Source organism: Artemia sp. Qi Xiang Cuo, chromosome 9, assembly GCF_049724085.1.
Source record: "Artemia sp. Qi Xiang Cuo chromosome 9, ASM4972408v1, whole genome shotgun sequence".
NCBI lineage: Eukaryota > Metazoa > Arthropoda > Branchiopoda > Anostraca > Artemiidae > Artemia > Artemia sp. Qi Xiang Cuo.
In genome coordinates this window covers 18,624,488-18,646,591 of record NC_142802.1, presented here as the reverse complement: position 1 = coordinate 18,646,591, position 22,104 = coordinate 18,624,488, and the positions used below count along the sequence as shown (strand labels likewise).

Genomic DNA, 22,104 nt, shown 5'->3' with positions numbered 1-22,104 from the left:
ACATTTTTAATTTAATCTGCACCTAGGGCCGAATGAATGAAACTAAAGAGAAAATCACATGCGTGCTCAGTCGAATGACTGGCACGAGACCCAAACTGGAATTCATAAAGTAATTGTTTTGTATCAAAAAAGCTTTTAAGTCTTGATTGCATGGTCTTTTCAAAAATCTCGCTCAATACTAACAGGAGAGAGATTGGTTTGAAATTTGAAGTATAAATTATTGAACCACCTCTATAAAGAACTAATCAGACTTTTATGCTGATTTCAAATATATAGATTTCATCAAGTTTAGTCTTACCCATCAAAAGTTACGAGCCTGAGAAAATTTACCTTATTTTTGAAAAAGGAGGAAGCAGCCCCTAAAAGTCAGAGAATCTTAATGAAAATAACACCATCAGATTCAGCGTATCAGAGAACCCTACTGTAGAGGTCTCAATCTCATATCTGCAAAAATGGAATTTTGAATTTTTTGCCAGAAGAAAGATCACTGATGCGTCTTTATTTGTTTGTTGGTTGTTGTTTTTTTTTCCCAGGAGCGATCGTATCGACGCAGTGGTCCTAGATTATCTGAAGATTGCTCATTTGAACGGGAAGTAGAAGTTCTAGCGCTGTTTTTAATTGACCAAAAAATTGGAGGGCAACAAGGCCCCCTCCAACGCTCATTTTTCCCCAAAGTCACCCGATCAAAATTTTGTGGTAAATGAGTTTTTTAAATATGGCGGTTGTGGGGTTAGACATAAATTATTGAAGATTATGAACATGATTTTTCAAAAAAGGGTAATAACTAGCGATTCTAGGAAAACTCTAATTAAAACCCTCCACACAAAAGGTGATAAGAGTGAGTGTAGCAATTATAGAGGCATTAGCCTGGTTTCTGTGGAAAGGAAATTGCTTAGCAGGATGATGCTTTTTAGGCTTAAAGATGCTGTAAATAGAGCTTTAAAAGTAGAATAGCGTGGTTTTAGGAAGGGTAGAGGATGCGTCAACCAAATTTTCACTCTTTGATTAATAACTGAGAATTTTTTGAGTCGTCAAACGTCTTTAGTTCTCAGTTTAATAGATTATCAGCAAGCGTTTGATTCAGCTCATAGAAGAACTTTAGCGAAAATGAATAGTGCTATGTACGAGAATACCATTAATGCGGTTAAGGCAGGAAGTGAGGTTAGTTGGCGGTAAGCATGCTAGATAAAAACGTTAGCAAAATAAATGAACTTTTGGAGGTTTTGCGAGTTGAGGGTGCTAGAATAGGTTTAAAAATTAATGTTAAGAAGACTAAGTCGCTAAGGCTAGGAATAAGTGAAGATGAAAGGGTAACGTTGGGTAACGAAAAGATTGATCAGGCGGACAGCTTCACTTACCTAGGTAGTATTACTAGTAATGACGGTGGGTGCAGTGAAGATGTTAAAGGTAGAATAACCAAGGCCCAGAGCGTTTTTTCACAGCTGAAAGTTTGGAAGAATAGGAAGATAGGTCTTCGAACCAAGATTAGAATATTGGAAGCTATAGTGTTGACAGTGGTCAAGCATTGTTCTGAAGCTAAAGCGCTCCGAAAAACAGAAGAGGAGTTACTAGATGTTTTCCAGAGAAATTACCTACGGATTGTTTTTGGTACCCAACCGATTCACTATATCTCAAATGGTAAGCTGTATGAAAAATAAGTTCAATCCCGCTCTCTAGGGCTACAATGAGAGAAAGGGCGAGATGGCTTAGACACGTTCTGTAGATGAAGGATGAAAGATTTTCAACGATTACCCTTGTCGGTCAACCGTCTCGGACCAAACCAAAATCAGTTCGTCCCCAAATAGGGTAGGAGGATGACGCAAGGACAGATTCAAGAGAAATGGGAACTTCTTGGGAGGGTGGAAAGAGGGAGGCTTTAAATAGACTGGGATGGAAAACAAGCGTAGCTGTGTTGGCCTCAGGCTTGGTGCTGCAGTGAGTTGTTAGTAGTGGTATAAAAAGGGGTTATTTTTGTTAGAATCTTATATAAGAAGAAAACCATGGACAAACACAACAACGAACAACACTTTTTCAGATCAATTTTTTTGTTTGATACTCGATTATTTTTGAGAAGCAACAAACACATTTTAATATATGCGAGCTATTTTTGTTTTTTCTCTTTTTGTATAGCATTTGCGGTTTTTCTCACCTTTTAAGTTTTTTTTTCTTTTTAGCATACTCTATTTTTGATTACTCTTCTTTTTTCCTTGATATAGGCTTCCAGGTGTACAATCTAAACATCTTGACTTTAGCATTCATAATAGTTTTTTTTTGCGTCTTTTTTGTGTTTTCACTTCACTTTTTGTCTCCCGCTCTTTACGTTAGTAGTCCTTCTTAAATTGTGCTTCGATAAAAGCCTGCGAAAAAAGACTAGCTCTAGTCTTAATATCCCATTGTATTTCAAAAATATTAATCCAAAATTGTTGTTACTCAAATCTCCATACTTCAAAGCATATATACTTCAATGAGTATAACACCGTCATAAAGAATAAATCATAAAAACGTAAATTGTTTTCTTTAAAACCCAAGTCAAACAATAGCTTAAGGGCAGTTAAAGGGAGGGGTGCCTTCACATACAGGATAACCTCTGTTTGCTTAAGTTTTAACATGACTCTTTACTTTCCATATGTGAAAACTTGCTCTTATTTAAGTTTTATAGAATTTTCATTTAATCACTGCTAATGCACTGACTACACGCCCCCTTTTGAAACAAACACAATCTTTAACTATGCAAATAAGATCTAATATATTTACCTTTAATGCTTCAACTGGTTGATTAACAACATAAAAGTATCTCATAACAATTGGTCCAAGGATAAATTCTGTTTTGGATTTCTGGGTATTATACCTGAAAGAAGCATTGCATTAGTCCACTAAATGAAAATCTGCTGAGCTACTTAAAGTATTTTGCACAGGATTTATATATCAGTTATACAAACACACGAGCCCGTGGCATTAAAATATGGCTTCACCCAAAGAGATTCCTCTAGTCCTCCTCTAAGAGTTGGAACTGTGTGATAATTCACAAGTTAATTAATTATCCCCCCCCCTCACTTGCCGAGTGGTTGGCGTGCTGGATTTGGACTCGTTTGTCCGAAGGGCGGGGGTTCAATTCCTGGTGCGGCCAGTTACTTCGTTTGGAATGGGGGTCAGTGGCGTGACTCTGTAAGCTCAGCCAGAGTCGACCAGCGCTAAATGGGTACCTGGAGAAATCTGGGGAAGGTAAGCAGGAGGGGTGTGCGAAAGCACCGGATGGATGGCCTCCAAACATTGCATAGCACTCCCTGGCTGAAGGGTCCTGAAACGGAGATCAGCACCATCAGTTTGGACATTTGGGGTTTAGTGCTGTATCCTGGTACGTTCAATATAATTCCTATCACAGTAGAGGCAATGAGAAGGGATTGTAGCAAAATTAATCATACTAATTACCTTTACTTCTAAACTAAGGAGTAAGGAAAATTAATAAGAGAGAAAACTACTAACAATTTCTTAGACAAGAATGCCTTTTCATTTTAAACAAAAACAAATAAAAAAAAATGTAACAAAGGGTGAAACTTGTAATTAAGACAGTAACCATAATTAAGAAGCTTTAACATATCTAATCCACATCCAGAAACCTTTATCAACAAAGGAAAGAAAAATAAACGGGAAAAAAACTTGCTCCAATTTTAATTAGCTTTAATTACGTTAATCATTTAGCTAGAATTTTATTAGAAAGACATTATTGACTCTGCTCGCTTGCATATGTTACTAATTCAGCTTGATTGAGAAATATCTTTTTAAGCTGTTTCTCAATATCGTGTTGTTCTTATTAGAAGGAGTAATCACCACTTTTGACACACAACTATAGAAGCTTTCCAGTTGTGATTTTTCTTGTGGTTTCTCTCTCTTTTTCTTCATAGAATAAAGTTTCTTACTTTTTTTTATGTTTCTTGTCTGCATGTTTCTGTTGATTATTTCAGGCGTTTTTTCCACTGATAAAAGTTTCCAGATGTGAAGCCAAAATATATGGTTTTTATTCACAAAATTATAAGTTTTTATCAGGCTTCTTTATTTTCCTTTTACTTAAAGAGCAAATTCTGGAATTTAACATGGATTTAATAGGAATAAAAAAAAAAATTTCAACTCTGACAATGTAGTATTACCTAACAGAACTAAAAACTCTCAAAAGAAGCTTAATTGAGATCAGTTAAATTAGGATTTCAATTAAAGGCTCAAAATTTATTTGAATCCAACCAGAAATTCACTGAGAGTATGCAGTCCTTTTTAAAATTATTCTATTATGGATCATAGGGCAGCTTAGCCTAGGTAAGACCCTGTTATAGCATGGTAGGTTGATGCTCTGAATGGCAATGCAGGACCAGGACTGCAAGGTTGGGCAACAAGTCTGCTACCTGTCCCTATAAAAAAAGAACTAGCAACTGAAATGTAAATTCAGAGCTACATGTGACATCAATGGCTCTGGAGGATCTTTACCCTTTATCATTTCAGCCTAGGTTACCATACAGAACACAGGCTAATTGAAAAAGAAAATGTACAATAATAAACCTATCCTGCCTTTTTAGCAAAAGAGGTTCTTCATCTTTGGCCAAATATAAAGTAAAGGTAAAAAAAATATTTGAAAAATTAAACCATTTTTTTAAATTGTTTCACTAACTTTATAATGGGTAATGCTAGATGCCACTAATTGTTTTTTTTTTTTTTTTTTTTTAGAGAAAAACCTGAAATTTCCTTCTTGTCATTTCCCTTATCTTGTAAGGAAACTAATTAAAAGAAAAAAATAAATTAATAAACACATCTAGCAGTCAGCTGCTACACGGAATAGTCTCCCAGCAAAAGTGGGCCCCCAAAAGGTCATCTTAACGCTATTTTAACAGAGGTTTTAACAATTTTACATAGTAAAAAAAAGAAATAAGATAATTATGTTTTATTATTTCTGATGCAACAAATCTTACTATAGAAAAAAGGGTCAATCAATATACTGAGACTTCAGTACTAAAGTGGACCAATTTCATAAAGGGCATTTTGAAATTGATGATACCTTAACAGAATTGAAAACTCTGTTATTTCTCATTTTTAGTTCTGTCATTTACAGAAACAAAAATGAATGTCTAAGTACAGTTGCGTTATTAGACATTAGGAAAATATGTAACAATTCAATAATTATATTTGGTACCTGTTTCGTATAAGCTACTTCAATATTTTAAAGAAATAAAAATGAACCAAAACCATTTCTTAAAATATGCCCTCAGGGCATACTTTATCAGGAATTTGTCCTGGCTTGATGGCAATGCTAAAATTAGATTTATCCAGCTGAAAGGAAGACACGCAGTCCCTCATACCATTGGGACTTAAATTTAAATACCTTACATTTTTTTGTGATTGGGGGGGATTCCCCTGGCAAGTGGTAGGGAATATTTAGGGGCATACATGCAGACATTTCATCTCATTAATTGTCAAAAGACATACAAAAACTTGAGGTAACATTTTGAAATATTTGGAAATTTTGAAAGTTCAGTATTTATCATGTTTTACTTTTAAGCCTTGGGGTCACAAGGAAAAACACAATCTTTGGATCTCTCTCTAAAATTAAAACTTACATTACTCAGATGCAGTTACTCTAGCAAAGACGAAATTCTGGCCAGGTACTCTTTTCATTGAAAAGCTTTTTTTCATGCATTTTTGACCAGAAAAAAAACCTTCATGAAAAGAAAGAGGCAAAATGAAACCTTACTGATGGGACACAGAGAATGAGGCTTTTTACTAATGAAGGAGAATCAATCCACTCTGAGAGATGTGGAGTCACCAGCGATGTCCTGCAGGGCAGTGTCTTAGGACCCACCCTGTTCAATATCTATATAAATGATATTTTCCAATAAGCTACAAATCATCTCACTCTCTATGCCGGTGACTCAAAGTTGTTTAGTGCAGTCCACCATGAGTCACTACAAGCAAATCATGACTATATTCGAAACTGGACAACAACATGGCACATGGGTTTCAAAATTGAAAAAACGCAGTGTTATACATTTTGATAAGTCCAGCCCAGGTTTTAAGTATACTATGGTCAATCCAGCTATAAACAACATCCAAGAGCTGTAAACTATGTAAGTCTAGGAATTGCTATTGAAAACCAGTGTAAATTCCAGTCAAACTGCAAGAAGACTGTGTCTCCTACAAACTCTGTCCTTGTATTCTTGAAAAAAATTATATCCAGTAGGTCACCCTATGTTTTCATGAGGTTGTACAAGGCCCTTGTCAGACCAGTGCTTGATTTTGGAATGTGCATAGCATCACCAGGATACAGGGGTGACATACAGCTCCTGGAAGGGGTACAAAGGAGAGCTACAAAGGCAATAACAAAGATGAGAGACAAGTCTTATGATGAACGTTTGAAGGAGCTGAAATTATATACACTGGTTTACTGACAACAAAGAGCTGATATGCTTATGACGTAAAAGCTTACTTCACAAGAACCCTCCCCCCTACAATTAATTTGTCAACTTCCCAAAATATTAGCATTGACAGGAGGGGACATTCAAAGAAGCTGTTCAAGCCATCTGTGAAAACTCAAAACGGACAACAGTTTTTCTCCTGCCATGTAGTAAAACACTGGAATAGTCTCTCAAATACAACAGTCTCAGATACAATGATGAAGCTTTCAAGAAGTTACTAGATGTTGAACGGAGCAGTGTTCCTTGGAAGTACCAGTGGGATGCATTTGATGTTTGATCATCCACATCATCGAATATGGAGCAATTTGCAGATCAAGATGGATAATTTAAGGTAATTAATTCAGTGTGAATCCTACGCAATGAGAAAATGGACAGCCATGTAGGCCTATTATATTTCTGTTTTTAAAAGACATAAAGAAATTGAAAATTACAAAATATTAACTGATTTAACAGAGTACTAAAAAGTCTTTACAGTTTATTTCTGATATAGTTACATGCCATCTGAAAACATCATGATTAATTATAAAATACCAAAATGTTATAATTTTATTATCTGCATTACATAATGTGTTATGATTCTTTCAGGCATGACTTTTTCCATTATTTTACTTTCAAGTGAGAGATGTGCCTAGAGCTTATTTTTAGGTAGGGAATATGTATGCCAAAACAGGTGAAAAATTTGGCTGGATACAGCATATGAAAAACCTAGCTCTATTATATCCTAATGTGAACAAGGACTTGGGGGGACAAAGCTTAGAAGTTCTAGGCAAGTTTGTCTAAGTTCAAATGCACCTTCTAATAGGATGGGCATACCTTTTTAATATATTGTGTATTGTTTCTGCATCACTTTCATCAGCAACATGAAGGAGAGTTTTAATATCTTCTATAAAAAGCATCCCTTTGGCTTCTGGTTGAGCTTGCTGGGCCATCCTTGATTTGAATCTGCCCAAAATGACTTCAGATGTATATTGAGAAGATGTCCTAGCTCTTTCCTCATTATATTTAGGAATCCCAAGATTCTCTGGTGTGTGTACTGATCTGAAAGCTAGAAACAAAATAAAAGGCACCTTAATGGAATAGGACCAAGTAATAAATAATACTGAAAGCTCTCATGTGATTTCTCTTTGTTATAAACCCATAGCATTTGGTGCATCAATGGTATCATATGAATTTTCCTTTGGAGAGGGTATAAAATCTTATCTAACTTTAACCTATATATGGGTCTTTAAAAGACATTGCTTCTTCCATCAAATATGGAGGCAGTTCCCAGTTACTTTTCTTCTGGGTTCTTCCAAAGCGACAATAACAAGCCAATATCTTTTTGCAGTCATGAAAAAAGAAAGAAAGAGAGCAAGAAGAAGAAAATAAGAATATTAGGTTACTATATTAGTAACATTCCAATTGAACTGATTGATTATATAGCAGGCAAGTCAGTTCTGCAGTTGTTCCATTCTTCCTACAATGACTTCTGCGGTTTTTTGTTTTTTTTTTAGATTATTCTAACATGCACTAAGGGTATCAAATGACTTTTTCCCAGTTCCAGTTCCAGACTTTCTATAAGGGTATATGGACTAGCATAAAGTCCAAATGACCTTTTTCTGTGGATTAATTAGAAAAAACTTTTTCCAAAAATTAAATTTTTCAAAGAAAAGTAAAGAACTCCATTAAACCAAAAATGAGCAAAAATAAAATCAAATAATCTACCAACCACAAATCAGCATCGATAAATAAATGAAACTCAAAACGAACAGAAATTACAATAAATAGCCGAGTCAAACTCAAAATGAACAGAAATTAACATGCATAGGGCTCAAACCTATCCTTCCAAGGCCAGAACATAATTTGTACTTTACTGAAAAAATATAAATGTTTTTACTTTTATAAATTTAATAGCCTATCTCAAAATTTTGATTGGATGTGTTTAGGGAAATGGTGGGTGTGAGACGGGTGTTAGTTATCCTCCAATCACTTTTGACTATTAAAAAGGGCACAAGCCCTTCTAATTTCCCATCCAATGAGCCCTTTTTGTAGTTTCTACAACATCACTATCTATAAAAGCCTTATATGCCCCCAGGGGATAACTTACAAACCTTAGACCAAGGGCTCTAAGGGGTTATCATCCTCAAAGACCTAATATATAAAACTTTTAACTACGTTGAACAAAATGGCTATCTAAAAATTTTGATTGGATGTTGTTGGGGGAAAGGTGGGCGTTAGAGGGGGGTTAATTGCCCTCAAATCACTTTTGACTATCAAAAAGGGCATTAGTCCTTTGAATTTCCAATTGAATGAGCTCTTTTTCAAGTTTCTATGACAAAGCTTTCAATAAAAACCTTATATGCCTCCAGGGCATAAGTTACAACCCTTACCCTGAGGGCTGTGGGGGGAGTGTCATCTCCTTAGATATAATTTCTGGACCTTTCAACTACTTTGAACCAAATTGCTATTAAAAATTTTTATTGGATATGTTTGGGGAAAAAGTGGGTGTGGGAGGGGGTTAATTGCCCTCAAATCACTTTCGACTATTAAAAAGGGCACTAGCCATTTCAATTTCCAATCAAATGAGCCCTTTTGGAAGTTTCTATGACAACGCTTTCTGTAAAAAAAAACTTATATGCCCACAGGGCATAACTTACAACCCTTGCCCTGGGGGCTGTGGGGGGGGAGGTGTTATCCTCAATGACCTAATTTTCAGAACTTTCAAATACGTTGAACAAAATGGCCATCTCAAAATTCAAAAAATTGAACCAGCCTTTTTTGAAGTTTCTACAACAACACTTTCTATAAAAACCTTATATGCCCCTAGGGCATAACTTACAACCCTTGTCCCAAGGGCTGTGGGGGAGTAGCCTCCTTAAAAACGTAATTTATATCTGTAAATCAACTACGCTGGTCAAAATGGCCATCACAAAATTTGGATTAAATGTTATTGGGGAAATGTTGGGCATGGAAGGGTTAGTATTTGCCTTCCAATCACTTTTGACTATTAAAAAGGGCACAAGCCATTCCAATTTCCAGTCGAATGAGCCCTTTTCGAAGTTTCTACGACAACTTTTCGATACAAAGTGCTCTGGTCTAAGACCAAGAAACCAAAAAATAATAATACATTGTGCCAACATCGTCCTTTACTTAGGCAGCGCTATTGCACTGCCTATGATAGTGGTCTAGGATTTGAAAACAAAAAGAAATACTTCAAGGCCAAAAAAAAATCTATTATAAAAATCTATTTTGGGAATAACGTCACTGTGACATTGATGTCACAAATCAATACACTAGTTCTGTTGCCTAAATTTCTTGGCTTTAATAAGACTCCATTGTCCCTATTTAAATTTCCTATAATTTTCAAGCAACTCAGCAAAATATCAATTTTTTGCACAAACATTAACACCATAAAATTTGAATTCCACTTTTTTTCTCTCTCTCTCTTGCTTCCGTCTACCAACCCTGAAAGTTCTAATCTGATTGGAGAAAAATTATGTCTGGCCCATTTTGAGGCGCCAAAATGAACAGAAAACAAAGAACAAAAACGAACAGAAATTACAATAATTAACCAAGTCAAACTCAAAACAAGCAGAAATTAACCTAAATTGGGCGCAAAATCCCTAGAGCTATGCCTTCCCAAGGCCAGAACCAAATTTGCACTTTAATGAAAAAACATAAATGTTCTTACTTTAATTAATCAAATAATATTAACATTTTGATTACTAAATATCAGTATATGTATATTAAACTGACAATCCACATTCATTTGTATTTTTTCCATAAAGTACAAATTTGGTTCTGGCCTTGGGAAGGCATAGGGGTTTTGCACCCAACTTATGTTAATTTCTGCTCGTTTTGAGTTATACTTGGTTAATTATTGTAATTTCTGTTCATTTTGGGTTTCATTTATTTATCGATGCTGATTTGTGGTAGTTTCACGCTTGGTAGATTATTTGATTTTATTTTTGCTCATTTTTGGTTTAATGGAGTTCTTTACTTTTCTTTGAATAACTTATTTTGTGGAAAAAGTTTTTTAAAAATAATTTCTGTTCATTTTATATTGACGTAGTCTTTTCAGGGAAAAAGAAAACAATACTTTAAATCTTTTCGTTTTCTAAGACTTTATAGTTTGGTCTGCTATTTGTATGCTGGAGAAAAATTTTCAGCAATTTTTAACAACATACACCCTTTTAAAAATCTGGACACAATTAGTACTGTTTAATTTAGTTTCATACCTTCTAGTTGACCTAAAATGGAAAACTTTATACCATTTGCAAAAAAATCTGTTTACTTTCTTTGACAGCTTGGATACACTTACGCTATTTTGATTTGGAAAAATATACCATTGAATTTCTTATTTGATGCTCTTTCCTAATTGGGCTAGCCATTTGTCCCTCCCTAGATTTCAAAAAATATTTTTGGGATTTATTTTGATAAAAAAAAAATCTTCTTTTCTTAGTATTTTCATTGAAAAAAAAAACAGATTTTTCATCCCCTATATTTTCCTGAATTGATGCCACTTCTTCAAAGTGGATTAATCAATCTCTTAAATTCTCTAAGAGAAAAAAAAAATATTGGCACCTAGCAGCTACTTCAGACACTTCCAATGCCAAGAGTTGGAACAGTATAAAATAACACCAAATGGAATTATTTACCAAGTATGGCCCATACTTACCCATACTATATGGGTAAAGTGGAAGTTTAGGCCCAACACTATTCAACATCTATGTCAATGATGCATTTTTGAGCATAAAGAATAAGATCGTGTTATATGCAGATGTTCTCAAATTACGAAATACATCCAAGCAGATCTCAATGTGGGAAAATACCAGGCAACTAGAATTTAACATCCATAAATGCAAGGGTAGACACTTCAGAAGAAACAGTCCTCAGAGCCAGTACTTTATGCAGCCATGTACTAAACAGTCCCTCAAAAGTAGTCACCATGAAAATATTTGGGATTTCTTGTTGATAACAAGCTCAAATTTAATTTACACATGCAGTTTGTACCTCCCAAATCCAACCAATGTCTTGGTGTAACAAAGAGAACATTCTGGAGGAGATCCCTAGCAGTGATTACTAACCTCCTAAAGGGTTTGATTTGACCAAAACAAGAATTTAGTATATACACTGCTACTCTATTTAATTAGCTTGACAAACTAATTCTGGAATTTGTGCAGCAACAAGGAACAAAATGCATAAGGGGTTTTCAAAATTTGTCAGATTATAACAGACTCCAAAGACTCAAAATACCATATCTCACATACCAAAATAAGTGAGGTATCTAGTAACAACATATAAATTGATCTGTGACTAAGATATCATCCTAGACCTTTTCCAGATATATAGTTCCTCAAGAATGAGATGGCATCCCATGAAGCTCTACCAGAAACATGCCAAAACCAGGCTGCAAAAAAGTTGTTTTGCCAACCATGTGGCTTGTCTACAGAACTCCTTTGGCTAGAACACAGTCATGTCCCCTAGTGTTGAAACCTTCAAGTTAGCTGTTGACACATATTTGTGCAGTAAGCCATGGCTCTCAGTTCAGGATGTGCCCAACAATCTGATTCACTATCACCAGTAAGCAGTATCTACATAATTTGTCCTTAATGTAGCAAATGTTGGCAAAGATAAATTTGGGACAAAGTTCTAGTTGAGGGGCTTCTTGCTACCTTGTACATTAGCTGAGTAAGGTGAATGAAACTTTTAAGAATTAATTCAGGGTCTAAAATACATACTAGGCAAATGTTATTGAGCTGCTTCTTCTATGCTTTCCTTATTTCCAGAAAACCATAGAAAATTCCTTAGATGACAGGTCAAAATTTTGACAAAAAATTACCTTAACTTTGGAATCTTTTTTTTCATTAGCTCTAGTTTTTAAAAATGTACTTCCTATCATTTCTTAACCCCCACTTTCAAGGAGGCTATTTTGAGCATGTTTGGGTTTCTGGAAAAAAAAATCCATAGAAGAGGAGATTTCTGGAATTATTAGGCACAGGATGAGAAATTAAAGTCGTTTTTCAAATGTAAGTATACAAAGGAGAATTCTTTAGGTTAAATTATCTGCAAGAAATATTATAATGGGGGGATTTTCATTGAGGATGGAATTTTATGGGGAGGGGGTATGTTTTATGTATGAGGAACTTCTCATGGAGGAGTTTCCTGTAAGGGAAGTGAATTCTTAATGGAGGGTTAAGCCTGATTTACCAGCCTTATTTGAAAAATGATCAGAAATTAAATTGAAAAGACATAGGTTTTTCCAATTGAAAGTAAGGAGCAACATTAAAACTAAAAAAAAACCACAAATTATTCTGGATATGAGGGGGTTTGTCCCTTCCTCAATACCTCACTGTTTGCTCTGTTCAACTTTTTGTCCCAATTTTTCAAGAACAAGTCCAGAAACACAAGGGCCATTAATTAGAATAATACACTTTGAAAAAGTTATAAATAAAAATTTAGTGTAAAGAGCAAGGTATTGAGAAGGGGGCTAACCCTTGTATATACAGAAAAATTTCTTTTCATTGTGAGTTTTAATGTTGCTCCTTACTTTGAGTTAATTTTTTTTTAATTTAATCATTGAAAGAGTCAAACCTTAAGTGATTTGTGTACCTATAGTAAAATGTTAGGTGATGCGGTTTGTCTATTGGAAAGTAGTTGTGCAAAGTGAATAGAACTCTTAGTAATAAATCCTGAGCCCCAATGGTGCACTGGAGGCAAAATTACAAGGAGGCCATTGCAGCACCCTCAAAAACCAACCCCAAGAAGTCCTGGACATATGCCTCTGCACATAAGTGTGGTAGGCACACAGTTACTGAGCTGATTTGTAATAGAATCCAGTCAAATGACCCCCCAAAAATAGCCAATGTTTGATTCACCAGTTTACATCAATATTCACACCTGCAGACACTTTCCCCCTCCCAACCCCACCACAATGCATAACTAACACTCAAGTGTCTCCAATAATAAAGGAGAAGGCTGAGCTTAAATCTCAGCTTAAAAATCTTAATCCAAATAAGTCTGTTGGGCTAGATGGCATTCATCCACAACTCTTAAAAGAGGAAAAGGGAAATGATGGGCCGGGGGGGGGGGGGAATGAGCCTGTTTTGAAGTTTCTACAACAACGCCTTCTATAAAAACCTTATATGCCCTCAGGGCATAACATAAAACCCTTGCCCTGAGGGTAGTGGGCAAGTGTCCTCCTCAAGAACAGATTTTCTATCTGGAAATCAACTATGCTGAACAAAATAGCTATCTCAAAATTTTGATTGGATGTGTTTGGGGGAATGATGGGCCTGGGGGGGGGGCTAGTTGCCCTCCGATAATTTTTTACTATTAAAAAGGGTACTAGCCTTTGAATTTTCGATCGAATGAGCCTGTTTTGAAGTTTCTACGACAACGCCTTCTATAAAAACCTTATATGCCCCCAGGGCATAAATTAAAACCCTTGCCCTGAGGGTTGTGGGGGAGTGTCCTCCTCAAAAACACATTTTCTATCTGGAAATCAACTACTCTGAACAAAATGGCTATCTGGATATTTTGATTGGATGTGTTTGGGGGAATGATGGGTGTGAGGGGGGTGGGGAGGCTAGTTGCCCTCCAATCACTTTTGACTATTATAAAGGGCCCTAGAACTCTTGATTTCCAATTGAATGAGCCCCTTTTGAAGTCTCTACAACAACCCCTTCTATATGAAGTGTGCTGCTCTAAAGTAAAAAAATAATATATGGTACATTGTGCCAACATTGTTCTTATATGCTCCTCAGGGCATAACTTAAAACCCTTGCCCTGAGGGTTGTGGGGGAGTGTCCTCCTCAAAAAGATATTTTCTATCTGGGAATCAACTATGCTGAACAAAATGGCTATCTCAAAATTTTGATGGGATGTGTTTGGGGGCAGGATGGGCGTGGGGGGGGGGCTAGTTGCCCTCCAATCCCTTTCGAATATTAAAAAGGGCACTAGCCACTCCGACTTCCAATCGAATTAACCCTTTTCAAAGTTTCTACGACAACTCCTTCGATATGAAGTACCTGTCAAAGAAAGAAGAAAAAAAAACACATTGTGTCCACATTGTTCTTTACTTAGGCAGCACTAGCACACTGCCTATGATTCCAGTATTGTTTTTCCGCCACCTCCTTTATGTGATGCATCACATAATATGAAACCTATTGTGATTACTGATATAATAGTTCTAAAGGAACTTATGTCCCTCAAAATGAATGAATCTGGTGATCCAGATTGCATTCATCCTTGTATCCTTCATGAATGTCACAGTCATATTCCAACCTCTTACCTTGCTGTTAAAGTATCATCAAATCTTTCCAGACTAGCTCTGGATTAGAAATCAGTACATTTCATTCCTATATTCAAGACAGGTGGAAAGGACCTTGCTGAAAATTACCAACCCATTAGCATGACATCATTGGTTGTTAAGGTTCTTGAAAGAATAATCAATTCTGCAGTTATTAGACGTTTTGAAGCATGGGATGTAATTGCAACAATGATAATTATTGGATTTGAAAGAGCATTGAACAGAGAATTGAATGGTATATTTATTTTTTTATATGATTTCTATGTTACAAAATAAATTTACCATGAAAACAAGAAACATAATAAAAAAAAGAACAAGTTGAAAAAAAAATGAAAAACCCCTTTTCAGACTGAAAATGAGACTGTTATAGTAGCAATTAGTATATTTGGAAAGACCATTAAAAGGCCCAGCAAGCAGTATATTCATAGCTAGTGAATTAATCAAGAAATTGTCAAATTTACTCAATGCTCATACCAAATTTAAAAATTCACTGCCATTGCAATTGTCCCCCACCCCAAGCTGGTTAATTTTACTAATAGGACAGAAATCAGATAAAAAAATATACCATTGAATTTCTTATTTGATGCTCTTTCCTAATTTGGCTAGCCATTTGTCCCTCCCTAGATTTCAAAATATTTTTGGGATTTATTTTGATAAAAAAAAACCTTCTTTTCTTAGTATTTTCACTGAAAAAAAAGAAACAGATTGTCCATCCCCTATATTTTCCTGAATTGATGCCACTTCTTCAAAGTGGCTTAATCAATCTCTTAAATTCTCTAAGAAAAAAAAATTGGCAGCTAGCAGCTACTTCAGACTCTTCCAATGCCAAGAGTTGTTAGAGTATAAAATAATACCAAGTGGAATTATTTACCAAGCATGGCCCATACTTGGTAAATACTATATTACCAAATGTATGGCCCATACTTATCCATACTATATGGGTAAAGTGGAAGTTTAGGCCCAACACTATTCAACATCTATATTAATGATAAATCTTTGAGCACAAAGAATAAGATAGTGTTATATGCAGCTGATCTCAAATTACCAAATGCATCCAAGCAGATCTCATTGTGGGAAAATACCAGGCAACTAGAATTTAACATCCATAAATGCAAGGGCAGACACTTCAGAACAAACAGTCCTCAGAGCCAGTACTTTATGCAATCATGTACTAAACAGTCCCTCAAAAGTAGTCACCATGAAAATATTTGGGAGTTCTTGTTGATAACAAGCTCAAATTTAATTTACACATGCAGTTTGTACTTCCCAAATCCAACCAAAGTCTTGGTGTAACAAAGAGAACATTCTGGAAGAGATCCCTAGCAGTGATTACTAACCTCCTAAAGAGTTTGATTTGACCAAAATAAGACTTTGGGATATACACTGCTACTCTATTTAATTAGCTTGACAAACCCATTCTGGAATTTGTGCAGCAACAAGGAACAAAATGCATAAGGGGTTTTCAAAATTTGTCATATTATAACAGACTCCAAAGACTCAAAATAACATATCTCACATACCAACATAAGTGAGTAGCAACATATAAATTGATCTGTGACTAAGATATCATCCTAGACCTTTTCCAGATATACAGTTCCTCAAGAATGAGAGGGCATCCCATGAAGCTCTACCAGAAACATGCCAAAACCAGGCTGCAAAAAAGCTGTTTTGCCAACCATGTGGCTAGTCTACAGAACTCCTTTGGCTAGAACACAGTCATGTCCCCTAGTGTTGAAACCTTCAAGTTCGGTGTTGACACATATTTGTGCAGTAAGCCATGGCTCTCAGTTCAGGATGTGCCCAACAATCTGATTCACTATCACCAGTAAGCAGTATCTACATAATTTGTCCTTAATGTAGCAAATGTTGGCAAACATAAATTTGGGACAAAGTTCTAGTTGAGAAGCTTCTTGCTACCTTGTACATTAGCTGAGTAAGGTGAATGAAACTTTTAAGAATCAATTCAGGGCCTAAAATACATACTAGGCAGATGTTATTGAGCTGCTTCTTCTATGCTTTCCTTATTTCCAGAAAACCAAGAAAATTCCTTAGATGACAGGTCAAAATTTTGACAAAAAATTACCTTAATTTTGGATTTTTAGTTTTTTTTTTTTCATTAGCTCTAGTTTTTAAAATGTACTTCCTATCATTTCTTGGCCCCCACTTTGAAGGAGGCTATTTCAGCATGTTTGGGTTTCTGGAAAAATAAAATCCATAGAAGAGGAGATTTCTGGAATTATTAGGAATAGGATGAGAAATTAAAGTTTTTTTTTTCAAATGTAAGTATACAAAGGAGAATTCTTTAGGTTAAATTATCTGCAAGAAATTTATAATGGGGGGAATTTCATTGAGGATGAAATTTTATGGGGAGGGGGTATGTTTTATGTGTGAGGAACTTCTCATTGAGGAGTTTCCTGTAAGGGAAGTGAATTCTTCATGGAGGGTAAGCCTTGTTTACCAGCATTAGTTGAAAAATGATCAGAAATTAAATGGAAAAAACACAGGTTTGTCCAATTGAAAGTAAGGAGCAACATTAAAACTAAAAAAAAACAAATTATTCTGGATATGAGGGGGTTTGTCCCTTCCTCAATACCTTACTGTTGGCTCTGTTTGACTTTGTGTCCCAATGTTTCAAGAACAAACCTACTTCCACATCTTCCCTCTTCTATTTAATGACCCATTACAACCCTTGTTTCATAAAATAAATTACTTCACTCATTAACATGGAATTACAACCCCCATTTGAAAACAGTGACCACATTGCAATGAAATGCCAATTTCAACTGTACCCACAAACATTGAACCTAATTAAACATGCCTATACAAACTACAGTCACATCAGGCATGAACTCAGTCATTGTGATAGATCATTTGTTGAATTTATTACCTTAAACTGCAGCTAGGAGCAATCTAAGGATTTATGGAAGTAGAAGAGACATGGGAGATAATAAAAAATGAGTTGTTGGACACTGCCAATAAAAACACAACTAGCATGTGAATACACAAAACAAGAACTCCCTCCTTTATCACCAAAGAAATGAGAATTGCCAGGAACAAGAAAAAAACTGTCAACACTCATAAACCAGAACCCACATAGGACTGATTACCCAATTAAGTTCAAAGCTGCAAGGAACAAAGTTTAAGCACTGTCTAGAGAATTACAAGGAGGCCATTGCAGCACCCTCAAAAACCAACCCCAAGGAGTCCTGGACATATGCCTCTGCACTAAAGTGTGGTAGGCACACAGTTATTGAGCTGATTTGTAATAGAATCCAGTCAAATGTCCCCAAAAAATTTCCAATGTTTGATTCACCAGTTTACATCAGTATTCACACCTGCAGACACTTTCCCCCACTCAACCCCACCACAATACATAACTAACACTCAAGTGTCTCCAATAATAGCGGAGAAGCCTGAGCTCAAATCTCAGCTTAAAAATCTTAATCCAAATTAGTCTGTTCAGCTGGATGGCATTCATCCGCAACTCTTAAAATAAGCTCACACCCAATTAGTACTGCCACTCTCAAGCTTCTTTGAAAAGTCTATTGACACTAAAGTCATACCATTAGACTAGAAAGTTGCCCATATCTTGCCAATACATAAAGAAGGTGACAGGACCAATACTCCCAATTATTGGCCAATCAGTATTACCTCTACTGTTGGGAGAATCCTAGAAGGCATTGTAAATACTGCTATTCTCAAACATTTGGCCACAAATAACCTTCTATCAAAACACCAACATGGATTCCAACCAGGTAGATCAGTTGAAACAAATCAACTGATTGACTCAGTAGATCAACTGATTGACTCATATTATTACACAACTGAGCTCATTGACCAAAGTCTCCCAGTTGATATGGTTCTGCTAGACTTTGCTAAAGCCTTCAATAAAGTCTGTCATCAAAGGCTCCAGTTGAAACTGAAGGCAATAGGTATTGAAGAGAGTGTGGTGGACAGGATTGTCTTTCTTGAAGGGAAGAAAGCAGCAGGTCAGTTTTTAGTGAAGGTGGTGCAGCTTTCTATTCTGAAATAGCAGAGGTCTTAGGTGGGGTGCCTCAACTGTTTTGGGACCTACACTTTTCAATATCTACATTAATGATGCTCCAGAAGTGACTAATGAAGTAAGTCTATATGCTGATGACTGAGAAGCAATTATTGAATTATGAACAAGCATAAAAAGACATCAAAGGATGTTTCTACTTTCATCTTAGCTAAATTATAAGGCCTACTACACTTGGTAAAATTTTACTTTAGCAACTTTTGGGTATCTTGGAAAAGGGATAGGTTAGGAAAATGAAACTTTTAGGGATGGATCTATAGGCTAAAGTATGGGTAAAAATTTACCATCTCATACTATTGAGTTATGACTAAAGTGAATGGGCTATACCATTTGATGCCCTTCTTTATGCTCTTTATGAATATAATAATCATTTTTGTCAGAAATGAACTTTAGCCCCCACTGCTATATATACCAATTCAGGGTATATATTTGCACATTAGGGGGTGGGGGTAATTTTATTTCTGATCTAAATGAGGTAAGTTTAAACTTTCCCCCTACCCCCCTAATGTGCAAATATATACCCTGAATTGGTATATATAGGGATGGGGGCTAAAATTCATTTCTGACAAAAATAATTATTATATTCATAAAGAGCATAAAAAAGGGCATCAAGTGGTATATTCACTTTAGGCCTAATCATAACTCAATAATATGATTTGGTAAATATTTAACAAAGTGTGTCCTGGGAAGGTATTTTGAAGTGCCTACCTCTACTCCTCCCTTTGGAGGGTCCTGACCTTTAAAAACATGTGTGCTATAAAAGTGAAACCTTGAAAAATAGATCTTCTGCTTAAATGAAGTACAATAAAATTGTTTTCAGCTTCACAACTGGTCAATATCTACCAAATCATATTATTGAGTTAGGAATAAAGTGAATGCACCATTTGATACCCTTTGTTATGCTGATTACGAATATAATAAGCACTTCTATTGGAAATGAATTTCAGTCCCCCCCCTATATAGACTATACCTAACCTAACCCTGAATTGGCATATATAGGGGGGGTGGGGCTGAAATTCATTTCTGATAGAAATGCTAATTATATTCATAATTAGCATAAAAAAAGGCATCAAATGGTGTATTCACTTTAGTCCTAACTCAATAATATGATTTGGTAGATATTGACCATAGCCTATATAGGGGGGGGGCTGAAATTCATTTCTGATAGAAATGCTTGTTATATTTGTAATCAGCATAAAAAAAGGCATCGAATGGTGTATTCACTTTATTCCTAACTCAATAATATGATTTGGTAGATATTGACCTCACAACTTTGCTCAATCCCAACTTAGCCTAGGTTTTAAAGATATGCAATTACATTTCCTAAATTTTGAAAAAAAAACATTGATATGGCTTAAAATTCTACTCAAATAACAGGAATTTCATTTTCAGAACTAAAGCCAGAGAAAAAGAAATGATAATTGAAAATTATCAAGACCCTCTCTAGGGGAGGAAGAAGAAGAGGTAGTCGGAAGTAGACAAGCTTGTCACTGAGCTTAAACAATAGTAAAATTTTCACCTTGAATAAGAGGAGGAACTAAGCGCCTGTTCATGAATTCAAAAGTTTTATTTAAAGCCATATTGCCGCAAAAATTCCCTGGAAAATTGGATAATTTGCAGAAGAAATGATTATCTATAATATTTGATTTCTTGAATAAGTCGCATAGGAGGTATAATGACATTTGAGCAATGTTGCCGTCAGGCTGGAACAAGGACCCTTTTTAGAGATTCCAGCATATTTTTACGATACCTATTTGACCAAAATGTGGCACCGAGGCAGGAGAACCAGGTCCCCCTCCAAAATATTTTCGGAACCCTCATTCTGTCAATTTTTATTCTTTTTTTAAATAAACTTGTTAATTAGGCCAATTATTGGCGCCCTTGTCACATTCCCCCCTACCTCCCAAGATTTTGCTGTGGATCTGCCTTTGTGTTACACTGCAATTTTGGGAACATTCTGATGAACTTTTCAAATATCGGATGCTACCTGAAGAAGAGAACTTCTACTTAATTAGAATACTTGAGTTAGGTGGTTGTATCCTACTAACACTATTGAAGGAAAGAGCTGGGTGCGTCATATATATTTTGCATTACTACAGAAGAACTCGATTTTGAGAGCTTAAGTATAAAAAATGGTCTACAAGAGGCCAACTGAAAACAATCCACATGTCAAAACAAATTTAGATTCTAATGTACCATACGCGAACCAAAGTAGTCTGTAAATTTGTCTTGGATTGATTCGAAAGCTCAGTCCACGGTTTTTGGACTGACACACTGGGGACGGCTTCATTAAGTTGATTCTTCACTTAGTAACTAATACGTCGTTCTCCAACTCCTTGCGCATGTAAGAATAAATCTATTTCGGGTGGCGAGAAACGAAGATTTGAAAAAAATGCACAAAATCCTAAAATTATTTGGAAAATGTAGAAAATCATGTGCAAAATAACTCAGAAAAACATAATGTAAAACATAGAAAAAAAAATGAATATTAAATAATGATGTATCATTAAATGAAAGCCGTCCCCAGTCTGTATTTGCACTTTTTACCGGGGGTCTCAACTCTAAATGGGATGAAATAACATGTGGTGCTCCCCAAGGTACCAAGCGGGCTGCCTTACTTTTCTTGCCTGTGATCAACTCGTCGATGATCTGTCCGCCTTGCTCAAATTTCTCATGGATAAATCTCAAGCAATACCCCAGTTCTAAGGTGAATTGAAAGACAATTTCACTGATCAGTGCAGGAATAATGGACTTCAAATTAACGACAATAAAATATAAGTAATGCGTTTTAATTCGCTTAAAAGGGACGTGGTTTGTCCTGAACCCTGGTTCCCTACCATTTCAATTGCAATTCTTCTCGGTGTGACTTTCAGTACTAACTGTTCTTTCAGCTACCATGTTTCTAACCTTGTGAAAAAAGGCAACTACGCTTTGAGATCACTGACTTCACTCCAACGACTAGGTTTCCAAGTGTATCAGTTACGAATGGAATATATCGCGTGCCCTGTTTGGGGATCATAGGTGCATAACGTCGACTACTTATGTGACGATCTCGAGGCTGTTCAAAAACTTGCGACAAAAATCATACTGAGCCCCAAATATGACACGTATGTAACTGCACTTGTAACGTTGAAAATACCAACGCTGAGAGAACGAAGAGACCATCTCATGTGCAAATTTGGACAGTCGCTCCTTGCTATTAAAAAACACAGTACGTTGTTGCCTCCTGTTATTGCTCCCAAAGCCAATACTCGACACAGATAAGATGCATAACGAATCGATTCAGAAATGATTTTATT

At 35.8% G+C, this 22,104-nt stretch overlaps 1 protein-coding gene across 1 annotated transcript in view; it reads right to left on the bottom strand.

The window, feature by feature from the left end:
* Positions 1-20,461, bottom strand: part of LOC148948396 (pentatricopeptide repeat-containing protein 2, mitochondrial-like) — a 44,958-nt gene extending 24,497 nt beyond the window's left edge. Inside the window, exons 1-3 of the mRNA XM_089093913.1 lie at positions 20,325-20,461; positions 7,269-7,500; positions 2,755-2,848 (exon numbers count right to left, since the gene is read on the bottom strand). Of these exons, the coding sequence (XP_088950039.1) occupies positions 2,755-2,848; positions 7,269-7,500; positions 20,325-20,385 (387 nt within the window). The 5' untranslated portion in view covers positions 20,386-20,461. The remainder of the gene's footprint in view (positions 1-2,754; positions 2,849-7,268; positions 7,501-20,324) is intronic.
* Positions 20,462-22,104: the final 1,643 nt, after the last annotated feature.